At 38.3% G+C, this 13,606-nt stretch overlaps 1 protein-coding gene across 5 annotated transcripts in view; it reads right to left on the bottom strand.

Annotated features, from left to right (window-relative positions):
- ARID4A (AT-rich interaction domain 4A) overlaps window positions 1-13,606 on the bottom strand; it is a 64,729-nt gene that overhangs the window by 11,793 nt on the left and 39,330 nt on the right. For 2 of the 5 annotated variants that reach the window (XM_078053761.1, XM_078053762.1), the window contains exons 16-20: window positions 9,857-10,104; window positions 7,269-7,466; window positions 6,183-6,239; window positions 3,308-3,392; window positions 2,308-2,509 (exon numbers count right to left, since the gene is read on the bottom strand). In XM_078053761.1, the coding sequence (XP_077909887.1) occupies window positions 2,308-2,509; window positions 3,308-3,392; window positions 6,183-6,239; window positions 7,269-7,466; window positions 9,857-10,104 (790 nt within the window). The remainder of the gene's footprint in view (window positions 1-2,307; window positions 2,510-3,307; window positions 3,393-6,182; window positions 6,240-7,268; window positions 7,467-9,856; window positions 10,105-13,606) is intronic. The other 3 variants (XM_078053764.1, XM_078053763.1, XM_078053765.1) reach the window with 3 other exon arrangements.

Below are 13,606 nucleotides of genomic sequence, written 5' to 3'. Positions count from 1 at the left end.
CTGCAAAAGGAAATATATTACAAAGGTTTCTATGTTAATTACCAATGTAACTTTAGAATAAAAATTCTACCAAACAAAACTCTTAGCCATTTATCTCTGAATGCCTCCCTGTAGAAATTTCTGATAAATCATACATTTGTGCCAAAAATGGGGGTACTTCAAATTAAACTCCATGTAAAAATACAATACATTGAAAATATTACTATCTCAATTCTATAAAAGAATTATTTTGTATTTTTCACTAGTATCATGTTTAGGCTATGTTAATCCTTAGAAAAATCAAAGGACCAGGGGCGCCTGAGTGGCTTAGTCGGTTGAGCATTCCACTCTTGGTTTTGGCTCGGATAATGATCTTGGGGTCATGAGAGTGAGCCCCACGTCGGGCTCCACACTCAGCAGGAAGTCCGCTTGGGATTCTCTCTCCCTCTGCCCCTTACCCCTGCACGCATTCTCTAAAATAAATAAATCAATCTTAAAAGAAAAAGGACTAGTACTGAGATTATATTAATGCATTAGGTGGTTTGATCTGAGATCTAATAGGTACTGATTAATAAATTGATGGCATTTTGTGTCCCTAGAAAGAACTATTTAAAATAATTCTGGAAAGAGATGTACAAAATGAGCAATTTGAATTCCCAAAACTTTAAATGTTCTTCTGATTAAAAGACATAGAAATATAGGCAAGCTACTTTTTTTTTTTTTTTTTAAAGATTTTATTTATTTATTAGAGAGACAGAGAGAGACAAGCAGGGGGGAGCAGCAGGCAGAGGGAGAAATAGGCTCCCTGCTGAGCAGAAAGCACAACACAGGGCTGGATCCCAGGATCCTGGGATCATGACCTGAGCCGAAGGCAGACCCTTAACCAACTGAGCCACCCAGGCGCCCCTAGTCAAGCTACCTTCTTACAAAAGAAATCATTCTCATTAAATTAAAGAATTTTTAAAATAATAAAGTTGGGCTGTAAGACTGTACAGGATCTATAAAATATAAAAATTCTGGGGGCGCCTGGGTGGTTCAGTCGTTAAGAGTCTGCCTTCGGCTCAGTCATGATCCCAGAGTCCTGGGATCAAGTCCCACATCAGGCTCCCTGCTCTGCGGGAAGCCTGCTTCTCCCTCTCGTACTCCCCCTGCTTGTGTTCCCTCTCACTGTGTCTGTCTCTGTCAAATAAATAAATAAAATCTTAAAAAAAAAAAAAATTCTGCCCACATGGCGATCATATTGTAAGCAAGTTCAAAAAGGCAAACTTAAATGTATTTTAAGTGAAAAGGTATATGGCTTTGTGGTTTTATCATATTCAAAATTTAGAATCCATTTGTTCTTATGTTAAAAAAGAACTTTTATCTGGGAGTTGAGCAAGACTGAGACTACTATGTAGTTTCATAGGTTGTACACTGCACAAGAGCATGCTATCTAAGGACACCTTTCACTTTGTGGACATCTTGCATTTGTGTATTATGACAACTTTCCAGCAGATGGCAGTAATGAGGTAGGAGCATGCCCTTTTCTTTTTTTTTTTTTTTTTTAAAGATTTTATTTATTTATTCATGAGAGACAGAGAGAGAGAGAGAGAGAGGCAGAGGGAGAAGCAGGCTCCCAAGGAGCAGGGAGCCCGATGTGGGACTCGATCCCAGGACCCTGGGATCATGACCTGAGCCGAAGGCAGACGCTTAACCATCTGAGCCACCCAGGCGCCCCTTTCTTTTTTTTTTTTTTGGAGCATGCCCTTTTCTTTACACACTAACACCATATGGACAAATGGCAATCTTGTAGTTCAGAATAGCTTTTTTCTTGAAGGGAGGGAAAATTTTATTTAAGACCACTATTTAACATTTTAAATTACATGGGAAAGCACATGAAGGTAGAAAAGGGGGGAAAAAGTTAAAAGCAAACTAGAATATGTTCACCTATACTCATCACAAAATGCCTATACCACATTACTTTGTGCTTTTCGAAGATTTTGGTCTCAGCTTTGTTGAAATATCCTATGTGAACAGCACTGAATTACAAGAAACACTGGTGCATGTTTTGAAAGACAGTGTAGCACACAGTAGGATGCATGACTTGTCAACCCATCTTCTTTAAAATAGAATATTCCTACAATACTGACAAGAAATTCCCAAATTAAAGTAAAACATCACTAAATTTTAAGTAAACATGATATACTAAAATATTTTCTTCAAACCAAATTTTGTAGTTTATAGGAGATTAAAAAGTTTAGATGACTTTCTATGAGTCTCTCCACAAGTGAAGTTTTATTATTTATATTATTGATTTTTAAAAAATCAATGATCCTCAAAATTGAGCACCTTCCATTCCATTTGACAGAGGTGAGCTGTCTGGCATATTGCTTCGAGCACTTCTGGTACCTGATTTTCCTTCACTGTTTGGAGTCTTAGACAAACCATACGGCATGTTTGATGAAAGTGTAGATTTTAAAGGAGGTCGTCCTCGTTTTGACTTCTGCCTCTCCTCATCCTTCTTTTCATCCTTTTCACTGTCTTCTTTATTCTGGGTAACAACAACAAAATGTATGAGAAGGGCCAGTGCCTTAGAAAAAATAAACGTTCTACTTCTCCAAGGAGAACCGTAACTCAAAAAGGTTATGTATTTTATATGTCAACTCTTAATTTGTGCTTATAGAAACATTAAAAGTAAGTAGTTTTCTAACACAGTGTATTTCCATGAATATGATAGTGTACAGTTTGCAACACTGCAATTACACTGTGAAAGCCAGAGTCCATGCATTAGAGAGATGTACAACTACTCTATACTCTCCCCCTCGTTCCTTACTACTCCCTGAGCACCATTAAGCAGGCAAAACACTAGGTGAATCTCTATAGCAAAGGCTGAAAATCAAGGGTGTGGATGTGAGTACAACTAGCCAGCGGGTATGTGTATTAAAATCTAGTATTAGCTTTAAAGACAGTTGACTTAAAAAAATCCTAAAATCTGGCAACCCTGAGTCTGCATCCCACAGGAGACTGGTGAGTTCCACCCCACTTGATGAGGAATGTGTCCTTTTTGTCACTATCAATCCTGCTTTACCCTTTTTCCGTAGAGCCGCTATAGACATTTGAGTTTGAAGCCTATATCCTAAGGGGTCCCTGGTTTTTATCTTTCCTGAAACAGTGTGATAATGTGTTTACATTTTTTATGTTTTTAGCTTCTGGGTTATAAGAGAGAAAATCACAACTACCTTAAAAGAATCAAGATGATTATTACAATGAGAAAACAAGATTTATAAAAAACAGTACAATATAAATAATACCTATACTTATCATAAAGGATATGACTCTATATACATACTTTTGCTTTTTTCTTTTGTTTTTTCTTTGGTCCACCTTTGTCCAAAGGCCAGATTATCCTGTCAGCCTTCACCCATTCATCATACCTTAAAACAAAGAAAAAAATTAAAACTTCACAATACCTTATTTGAATGTACGCACCAAATAAAACAACAGTGAGAAAACTAGAGTTTGGTTCTAGTGTTGGCAGAAACGTGATGAGCACAGGGGCCGGCTTGCTGGTGAGGTGCTTTGTAGACCTGCCACCAGCAGAAAGCAAGAGAATTTCTTAGGGTAAACAAAGTTAGATAGAGGAAGAGCTAGGTGGGCAAACTCTATGCAGATTCACGACTGAACCACTTTTGGTTTCCACAACTGCACTTTTGTTTCCCATAGATCTGAGCTTACTGAAATACACTTATGCTACACTGCCATTTGCTCTGTTGACCGAATAATGCAAAGAGAAGTCAGGTGAATTCATATTTGTAATAGGATCAAGTTCCAGGTTTATTTATAAAGTCCCTGTCAACTCTCTTTTCCTCCCAGAACTCTATAGCCTCCAGTATTTCTAATAAAATTTTATTCTGAACTATGTCATCTCTAAAACTCAGAAATTTTTTAGAGATATTTCATTTCCTTTATCCAAGTTTATTCTGTTTAGCTCAAATTGAAAATTCATTTCCCCTATACCTTCTTCCAAAATATTAACATCACTTTTTGAATTGCAACATAGTCCAAGTTACTAATCAGGGGCAAACAAACTTTCTAGAACTAAATACCAGTTCTTATGTAAACATATAGGTATTTATAGAGCTCAATCAGAATCTAAAATCTAACCATTTAAGCAAAAAACACTACAGGCAGTTCTTGTTTTGAACTGCACCATGTTAATGAGAAGCACCCTCACACTTTGTAACCCAGTTACCATGGTGCCGTGCAAAGTAAAGACATAGTTCCAATATCCACGTTTTGGCTGACACAGGACCATGACTATCTATACTACGGTTTGAAAACTCTCTCTTCCTGGACTAACCCAATACTTTCATTTTGCCAGGCTTTTAAGTATCTGTACATTCGTACCTCATTTAGAAATATTCACTCATTTGGACATTTACTGAGGGCTTACTCGCATGCCAGGCACTGTATGAGGAAATATGTAGAGAATAATAGAGAAGAAGAGGAAGGTCCTTCCTCTCTGCAACTTGCAGTGTGGTGTGAAAGACAGTTAAATAAGTATAGTCTGGTAAACGCAGTAAGAGGGTTATTTAGGGCTATTTATGTATCTGGTCCAGGGCTAACAAAGGAGTAACTGCCCAATTCCAAAACTCCACAGGACATACCAGACAACCAAGAAGCACAGGTCTAATCTAGAGTACACTCGGTCCAGGCCACACTGGCCTGGTCACCACAGTTATGTCATGTAGGTGGCTCCAGCATTAATACTGCCAACCGGGGGTGATCCCAGAATTTCTCAACTACAGACCAGAACTCCCCTCACAGTTGCACATGCTACCCTGTTGTAGAAATCCAACTGGATTCTCTAGGAACTAGTGATTCTGTTTCAATAAGCAGACCAGAATTATACTAGCTTTTAAGAGTATGGAAGGACAATGAAAAACCACAAACCATGTGAGTAACTCGTTGGAAAGAAAACCAACTAGGAAGAACGTGAGCATATAATGACTGTTGAGAGAAGTCATATAGTAAAACACTAAAAAGATGAGCACAAAGGATGATAGGAAGGGGACATTCTAGAAAGCGGAACAGAAGAACAGCCTCACACAGAGATAAGTAAGAATGGACGGCAAGGAACTGAACAGAAGCAGAGGAAAAATGACGGTTATCATGTGCTATAACTGCAAAGGCAGTGACTCAGGGCTGACAAAATAGCCCCCATCCCGACCCAATTCAACAATACATGCATACAAAACAACAGACCTCAGAGATGGACTAAAGAATTTGCAGAGAATTGTCGAATCATGTTGTGTGCCTGAAACAAGTATGTCGTTGTATGTCAACTATAAACATTCAAGAAATATTTTTTATATTACAGAAGTTTTGGGGCGCCTGGGTGGCTCAGTCGGCTGAGTGTCCAACTCTTGATTTCGGCTCAGGTCATGATCTCAGGGTTGTGAGATCAAGGCCCGCTCCCCACCCCTCACCAGGCTCCAGGCCTAGCAGGAGTCTGCTTGAGATTCTCTCTCCCTCTGTCCTCCCCTTGCTCGTGCTCTCGATCTCTAAAATAAGTAAACAAACTCTTTAAAAAAATTTAAAACGTTTGTTTCTAGTGTTGTCAGAACTGTGAAGGGCATAGGGACTGGTTTGAGAAATTTTAAAGTTTTATATGCCATTCATTAAACCCATACTCTTAAAATGATGCAAAATGAAAGAAACCTAACTCTCCGTCACTAAAGAAAACAGTCAACAGGGGCGCCTCAGTTGAGCATCTGCCTTCGACTCAGGTCATGATCTCAAGGTCCTGAGATCGATCCCCACGTCGGGTTCCCTGCTCGGCGGGAGCCTGCTTCTCCCTCTCCCTCTGCTGCTCCCCCTGCTTGTGCTATCTCGCTCTTTCTCAGTCAAATAAATAGAATCTTAAAAAAAAGAAAACAGTCAACATTTATTGAGCACATACTATATGCCAAGCACTGTTCTAAACACTTTGTATATTAATACAGGTATTAAGCACTATTTCTCACAACATCTCTATAAAGCAGGTACTTTATCTTCCTCAATTTAGAAGTGAGGGAATTGACACATAACAAAGCATACTTCCAGTACGTAGGGAAACCTTGAAGCACATTGGCTCCAAGCAAATACAGGGCAAGCAGAGATATTAAACACACAAGACTTTCCAAAAGAAAGAGAAAAGTAGTCCCTGACATTCAGGAACTTGCCTAGTACTGTCAGCGACAGAGCTGATCCAGCAGTCATAGCTAGGTCCTGTTGTTCTCCTGTTGGACATCAACAATTTCACAGAACATGAGACAAGTCTGCTCCATGACCAGGATGGATCAAGACAAAAACAAGACCACTTCGTAATAGTGCCTAAATACAGGAAAAAAGGGGTGCCTGGGTGGCTCAGTCAGTTAAGTGTCTGCCTTCAGCTCAGGTCATGATCCCAGGGTCCTGGGACCAAGCCCCGCATCGGGCTCCCTGCTCAGTGGGAAGCCTGCTTCTCCCTTGGCCTCTGCCCCTCCCCCTGCTTCTGCTCTCTTTCTCTCTCTCAAATAAAATCTTTAAAAAAATAAAATAATACAGGAAAAAAAGAAACATTGTCCAAGCCACAAAAATGACCTACATTCTTTTTATCTTGAATGACTTGCTGCTGCTTTACCAATTACAACAGTAACCTTGGTCTAGTCTCTCCTTCTAGATAAGATTTATTAAGATAACCAATCACAGAATTATCACCACTTCATGACCATGTCCAATCCAGAGCAAAGCCCACTTCCTTAAACCCTCCCCCAAATCACCTAACAAGCTCAAATCTGAGTCTTTTCTAATCTTTTTAAATTAACCAATTTAGAATTATTACAATGCTTGATACAAGCTTGATTTTGAATAAATGTAATAAACAAACCACCTGCACCACTGAGAGCTGCAGGCCTGCCTCCCTGCCCATGTCCTGCAGGATGTTCCCACAAAATCCTGGGCTATTGCTGTTCCCAGAGGCGATGCCCTGGACTTTCATTAATTCATCTAACACCCTCTGAGATGCCCCATGGTATCCCATACTCTGTGTTCTCCCTCACTGCAAATGAGTAATCCAACCTATTCAACTATAGATAGGATCTTGGTGGGGTGGGAGTACTGACATAGCTAGTAAAACAGTGGGGATGTTGAAAGTTTTGGAGGATTCACATAAAAGGTGTGCTTTATAAATACCTATATACCATTTGCTTTAGTCCACAACATTAAACTGATCTTTCTGAACCATGTTAAAGAAATTGCAATAGTAAGAAAATAGATTTCTTGCTTACCTGACATTCCATCCATAGTAATGTACCAAGTATAAAACTTCTCCATCATCAATTTCAGTGCTCTTAATACTAGCTTCATAGATTTTCTGCGTTTTCCCTCGACCATATTTTACTTTCACTTTGGTTCCTGTTAGGCAGGGTTCCATGTCTTCCTCATCTTCCTCCACTTCAGAGTCACATTTGCTTTCAGTTTCTTCCCTGCGGCAAGTTACAACATTGATAATGCTACTAATTTAAATGGAGAACAAACTAATATATGCTAAAAGAATCCAACATGTAGAATAGTCAAAACCTAAGTATTACCTTAATAACGTGTCAGTGGAGGAGGAGAAGAAGGAGGAGAAGGAGAAGATTTTTATGGACTACCTACTAAGGAATTTATTTATTGTGTAAAGGTGCACTGTACCACAAGTAAATCTATTATTTCTTAAAGGCCAATCAATAATCACAGTTAATAATGATGTAGAGTCTGATTAATCACTTTTGATAAAACAAAGGTCCACATGCTTTGAAAAAGTCTTTAGGATTCACACTCCAGTGCCACCTTATTATGTGAAAATTATCTAGCTTGTAACTTCCTGCAACTAAATTGTCTTAAAGCTGCTACTTACTCAATTTTGGAATGGTTCTTCAAAACTGTTCTAGTGGGCACAATAATGAACAGGGGCTATCTACCTTAGTAACTATCTTTTAAACTAGTTTATATTTTAAAGGTTACTCTACCCTAACAAAGAAACAATAGATATTTGAATATTAGGTTACTTGTTGAAACTGTGAGATAGCACCAGGGGAACAAAGCTTTGTGTATCTTGTATTGATTTCTTGTGTTTTTACTCCTCTCCCATCAACTTTTCTTTGCTTCAAATAATCAGGTATAAAAGAGATTGACATAGGGAGGTCCACAATATTTTTAATATTTTTACAAACAAAACATTCTGTATTAACCCTGGTAAGGATTCAGAAGAGATCTGCACCAAAGATCATTCTAGTGTCCTAAGAGTTTTAAAATGCTTTAGAGGAGGCATTGTGCTTTAATAAACATAGGGCATTAATTTGGGAACCACTAGGGGAACCGACATGAAGAAGCTTTTTCAACCCCATCTGCCCTGGGAATGTTTTATCTCGAAGGACACCTTCCAACATCTCCTGTTTCCATGATTCCTGTTATAGAATGAGAATACAGACTATGTTTTTCTATATATTCAATCTTTCATAAAAGGGAATATTGTTCTTCATATTCAAGTCTGTGAAACTTTCTCTAAAATTAGTATGTTTCTTTTACATATCAACTATAAAGGCTTTTTAAACCACACATTTTATATATATGTGTGTTATGTGTTTTATGTATTATGTACATATAACACGTATTTTGATACTTATTTTTAACAAAACTTCAAACTATAATTAAGCCCTACTTTTTTTCAGTGGTGAACTTTGCTTAAATTTATTGTCCAAATTTTGAAATACTACACTCACATCATTATATTCAACTCCAATTATCTCCTCCCAGCTTTCCTAATACTAATCCTACTTCACTACAGAACTTTCTTTACTCACTAATCTAACTCACATGTAATTGTGATAGCTCTTGTACCTATTTTTACTGATTCATAAAATTACCTCTTCCACTCACCAATCATTCCTAATTTTCCAAGTATTTTCTCAACGGTTAATTTTTGGATGGGTGTCAGCCACTAGTTGGATGCAGCAGGCTAGGCTACTCTTCCCCAATTTTCCTTAACAACTCAAATTTCTAGAAAATTTATCATCATATAATGGAATAATTGAAAAGTAACTATGGAGAAGAGCTTATGTTACAAGAACATGTGTTATGCTGTTGTTGCTGAATTAAAATTCATTTTTTAGTAGCATATAAAAATTAGTAAATCCATCTGACAACACAGAAATGGCCAACTAAACACAGTCGGACATTACTTTGATCTAGCTGGACTGCCTCATCTTTGGTTATTTTTAAGTCAGTTCAGTCCATACATGTATAATACATGGAAAAAAAATACCAACACTCAACAGCAAAGAGGATGAACATTAAAAAAAACTGAAATTTATTGGTGTGATGTGGGGCAAGAATGTATTTTCCAAACTAGAATCAGGGGTGCATGCCACTTATTCCAATACAATAACTTGAAAAAGAAAAATGTCTGAGATCAAGCTAACACACAGAAACATCTGCTAGTACTGTGCACCCATGTGTTTGTTAGCTTTCCCACATTGTACCTTTTTTAAAATGGAATTTTTGCTGTCGCTGTTTCCTCTTGTCCACTTCCTCCATTTTTCTCCAGCTCCCTTCCCTGCTGTCAACTGCAGGACCTTTCTTTTGACTGGGTGGCGCAGCCTTCTTTGAGGCCACTGTTTAGGGCACAAGTGCTATTAAAATGGTGCGACCAGTATATTCTCCAATTCCGAAAGGCGATACACATCATCTTCACAATGTGTCTCACCTTCATCAGACAAGAGGAATGGAAGTCCCAATAAGAAAACATTCCCTCAAACCTGAATCTCTAAGCAGGAACAGAGCGCTGCTGTACCCCAGACAGGTGCTTCCGGAGAACAAATATAAGATAATGTACCTCTCTTGGCTTTTCTCTTCCTCTTCATCTGAGTCTTTATCAGAATCCTCCTGCTTTTTAATTTTCTTCTCCTTTTGCTTTGGTGTGTTTTTTCTCCCCAGTAGTAGCTCATTTTCTTTTTTCTCTGCGGTTTCATAATCATCAACTACATCCTTATTTTCTGTATAATCTTTTAATTTGTCTTCTGTTTTCTCTTCTTCAATTTCCTTTTTAATAGAATGTGCATCTCGAGCTATTCTCCTTCTTCCCTAGTAGAAGGGGTAAAAGCTTTAAAATAGCTATCACTACAAACAAAGGGGGGAAAAAGGCAGAAGATGCTTCTTTTTCTTATACCTTCACAGCAATAACTAGTCATCTCTCTGGCTTGAGACATGACAATGACAACCCATCAACCCTTGTGTACTTCTCCTTTCAACCCATGCAAATTACTTAATTATGTCCATGCCTACCATGACCCTTGGCTACATACTACAGAAAAAATAAAAATTTCCTCCTTTGTTCACTACATTATTTTATGTCACTTTTAATATTTCTTGACTACAATAAATTTTTTTAATTGTAGTTGACATACAATGTTATATTAATTTCAGGTGTAAGCACAGTGATTTGACAATTATATACATTATGCAGTGCTCACCATGATAAGTGTAGTTACCATTTGTCACCAGACAGTCATCACAATATTATTGACTATATTCCCTATGCTGTACTCTTCATCCCTGTGATTTATTTTAGAACTGTTAGTTTGTGCCTCTTAATCCCCTTTAATTATTTTGCCTATCTCCACACCCCTTCCCCTCTGGCAACCACCAGTTTGTTCTCTGTATTCATGAGTCTGTTTCTGTTTGTTCATTTGTTTTTAGATTCCACATATATGTGAAATCATACAGTACTTATCTTTGTAGACTTATTTCACTTGGCATTATTTTATCCCACTTTTAATATTTCGTGACTATACTGAAAGTTTTAAAGTAATTTACTAAATATCAATGACACAAGTCAATAATAATTAAATAATAAATCAGCCCCCCTAAATTATGGACTCTTTAAAAGCTCTGTGATCTCTAATTCTCCCATTTTTAAGATAAAATTTACATTATCACTTCCTACGTGACTACATTTTAAAAGGACTGAACTGGGGCACCTGGGTGGCTCAGTCGGTTGGGTGTCCGACTCTTGATTTTAGCTCAGGTCATGATCTCAGGGTTGTGAGACTAAGCCTCCGCATCGGACTCTGCACTGGGTGTGGAGCCTGCCTTAGATTCTCTCTCCCTTTCCCTCTGCCTACCCCCCCAAACCCTGCACTCTTGCTAAAGAAAATAAAAATAAGTTTAAAAAATAAAAAATGAAAGGAGTGAATTGCATCAATGGCCAACAAGTGAGCTGATTTCTTTGAGTATCTGGAGAGCTCACTGGGCCGGCAGTAACTTGTTCTTCCCCCAAGAAGCTTTAATCCAGGGGCACCTGGGTGACTCAGTCGCTAAGTGTCTGCCTTCGGCGCAGGTCATGGTCCCAGGGTCCTGGGATCGAGCCCCACATCGGGCTCCCTGCCCCGCGGGAAGCCTGCTTCTCCCTCTCCCACTCCCCCTGCTTGTGTTCCCTCTCTCGCTGTCTCTCTCTGTCAAATAAATAGATAAAATCTTTAAAAAAAAAAAAAAAAGAAGAAGCTTTCATCCTAGCCTCCTGCATGCTCAACTGACCATGAAACTGGTGAGCCATTTCATTCTCTCCTAAATTCTCCCTCAAGTCCACCTTCTCACACTGACACAGTTCCCCTCTACTTGGAATAAAATGAGGATAGAAAAGGGGTCAACAACTTAGGGAGCACTAAAATACATTACAATTAATATCTCAATATAACAGATGTTTTCCCTAGATCTTAACTATGTGCTATTTAAACTTCAGAATTGGAAAAAACGTGTATTTTTCTTATCACAAAGAACTAGAATGTAGGTCCCATGAGGGCAGAGACTGTGTCTTACTCATTTCTATATCCTATGCACAGAGCAGCTGTTCTTTAAATACTTGTAGGTAAATGAATGAAAACAACTGCTATCTATCAGACTTTAGGCTTATACCTTTGTCCCAGAAATCCCACTTTGATTTTATTTTTATTTTTTTAAGTTTATTTATTCAAGTAATCTCAAAACAGGGGGATTGAACTCACAACCCCAAAATCAAGAGTCGCATTCTCTTCCAACTGAGACAGCCAGGCACCCTAGAAATCCCATTCGTAGAAGTCTGCCTTCTATATTCAGACAAATGAGGAGGAATTTTTACAAGGATATTTATTGCGGCATTTTTTTTCATCATAAAAAATTGGAGAAAATCTTAAGGAAGGTAAATCTATGGTACATCCATACTATGCAGTACTCTGCAGATATTTTCCATAAGATGAGGAACATCTTTAATAATAAGAAAGTATGGGGGCGCCTGGGTGGCTCAGTCGGTTAAGCGTCTGCCTTTGGCTCAGGTCATGATCCCAGGGTCCTGGGATCGAGCCCCACATCGGGCTCCTGGCTCAGCGAGGAGCCTGCTTCTCCCTCTCCCTCTGCCTCTCTCCCTGCTCATGCTCTCTCTGGCTCTGTATCTCTGTGTCTCAAATGAATAAATAAAATCTTTAAAAAATAATAATAAGAAGAAGAAAGTATGTCCAAAATACATATAATGGGGGATATTATTCAGTCTTAAAAAGGAAGGAAATTGTGACACATACACGGATTGAACCTGGAAGACATTATACTGAGTGAAATAAGCCAGTCAAAAAGGACAAAACTGTAAGATTCCACCTATATGAGATGAGGTCCCTATAGTAGTCAAAATCATAGAGACAGAAAGTAGAATGGTGGTTGCCACAAGCTGGGGAGGAGAGGAATGGGAAGTTACTGCTTAATGGCTAATTTCAGTTTTGCAAGATGAAAGAGGTACCGGAGAGGGACAATGGTGATGAGTGCACAAAATGTGAATGAACTGTACATTTAAAAATGGTTAAGATGAGGGGCGCCTGGGTGGCTCAGTCATTAAGTGTCTGCCTTCGGCTCAGGTCTTGATCCCAAGGTCATGGGAGTGAGCCCCAATTGGGCTTCCTGCTCCGCGGGAAGCCTGCTTCTCCCTCTCCCACTCCCCCTGCTTGTGTTCCCTCTCTCACTGTGTCTCTCTCTGTCAAATAAATAAATAAAATCTTTAAAAAAAAATGGTTAAGATGATACCTATTATGTGTATTTACCATAATATTTTAAATTAAAAATAAAAATTAAAAAAGAAATGAAACAAACCAATTTGAATGTTTCATGATGTTTCACTTACTGGATGGTGGTTAAAATGGAGTTTTAAAAAATGGTTTCTGAGCAACTAAAAGAGGTAATTTCATCTCCTCTTTCACTAAATATGATTTCACTCAAAAATAAGATCTAAGAGTAACTGAACGCCTTTGATAGTGTGATAAATTTTTTTCTCCTAAAATTTGATAAATCCTACCATGTAAACACCATTCACAATGATCAAAATAGTGGATAACAATCTCTACAAGGGACTTATATACCAGTGGAGCAGAGTTAGAAGATAAAAGCAGTGTGCACATGACTAAGGCGAAGCATAAAAAACTGCCACAAGAAATGTATGTGCAGTGTGCTGTAGGGTAACAGAGAAAAAAGATCCCACCAGTTGGAGGCAGATTCATTCACTCAACAACTATTTAATAAGTCCTTACTTGTAGATCAAGCACTAATAGATCAAGCACTATTCTCGATG

This window comes from Halichoerus grypus, chromosome 8, assembly GCF_964656455.1.
Source record: "Halichoerus grypus chromosome 8, mHalGry1.hap1.1, whole genome shotgun sequence".
In the NCBI taxonomy this organism is placed as follows: Eukaryota; Metazoa; Chordata; class Mammalia; order Carnivora; family Phocidae; genus Halichoerus; species Halichoerus grypus.
Note: the sequence above shows the minus strand (reverse complement) of the source record. Positions and strands in the feature narration are given on the sequence as shown.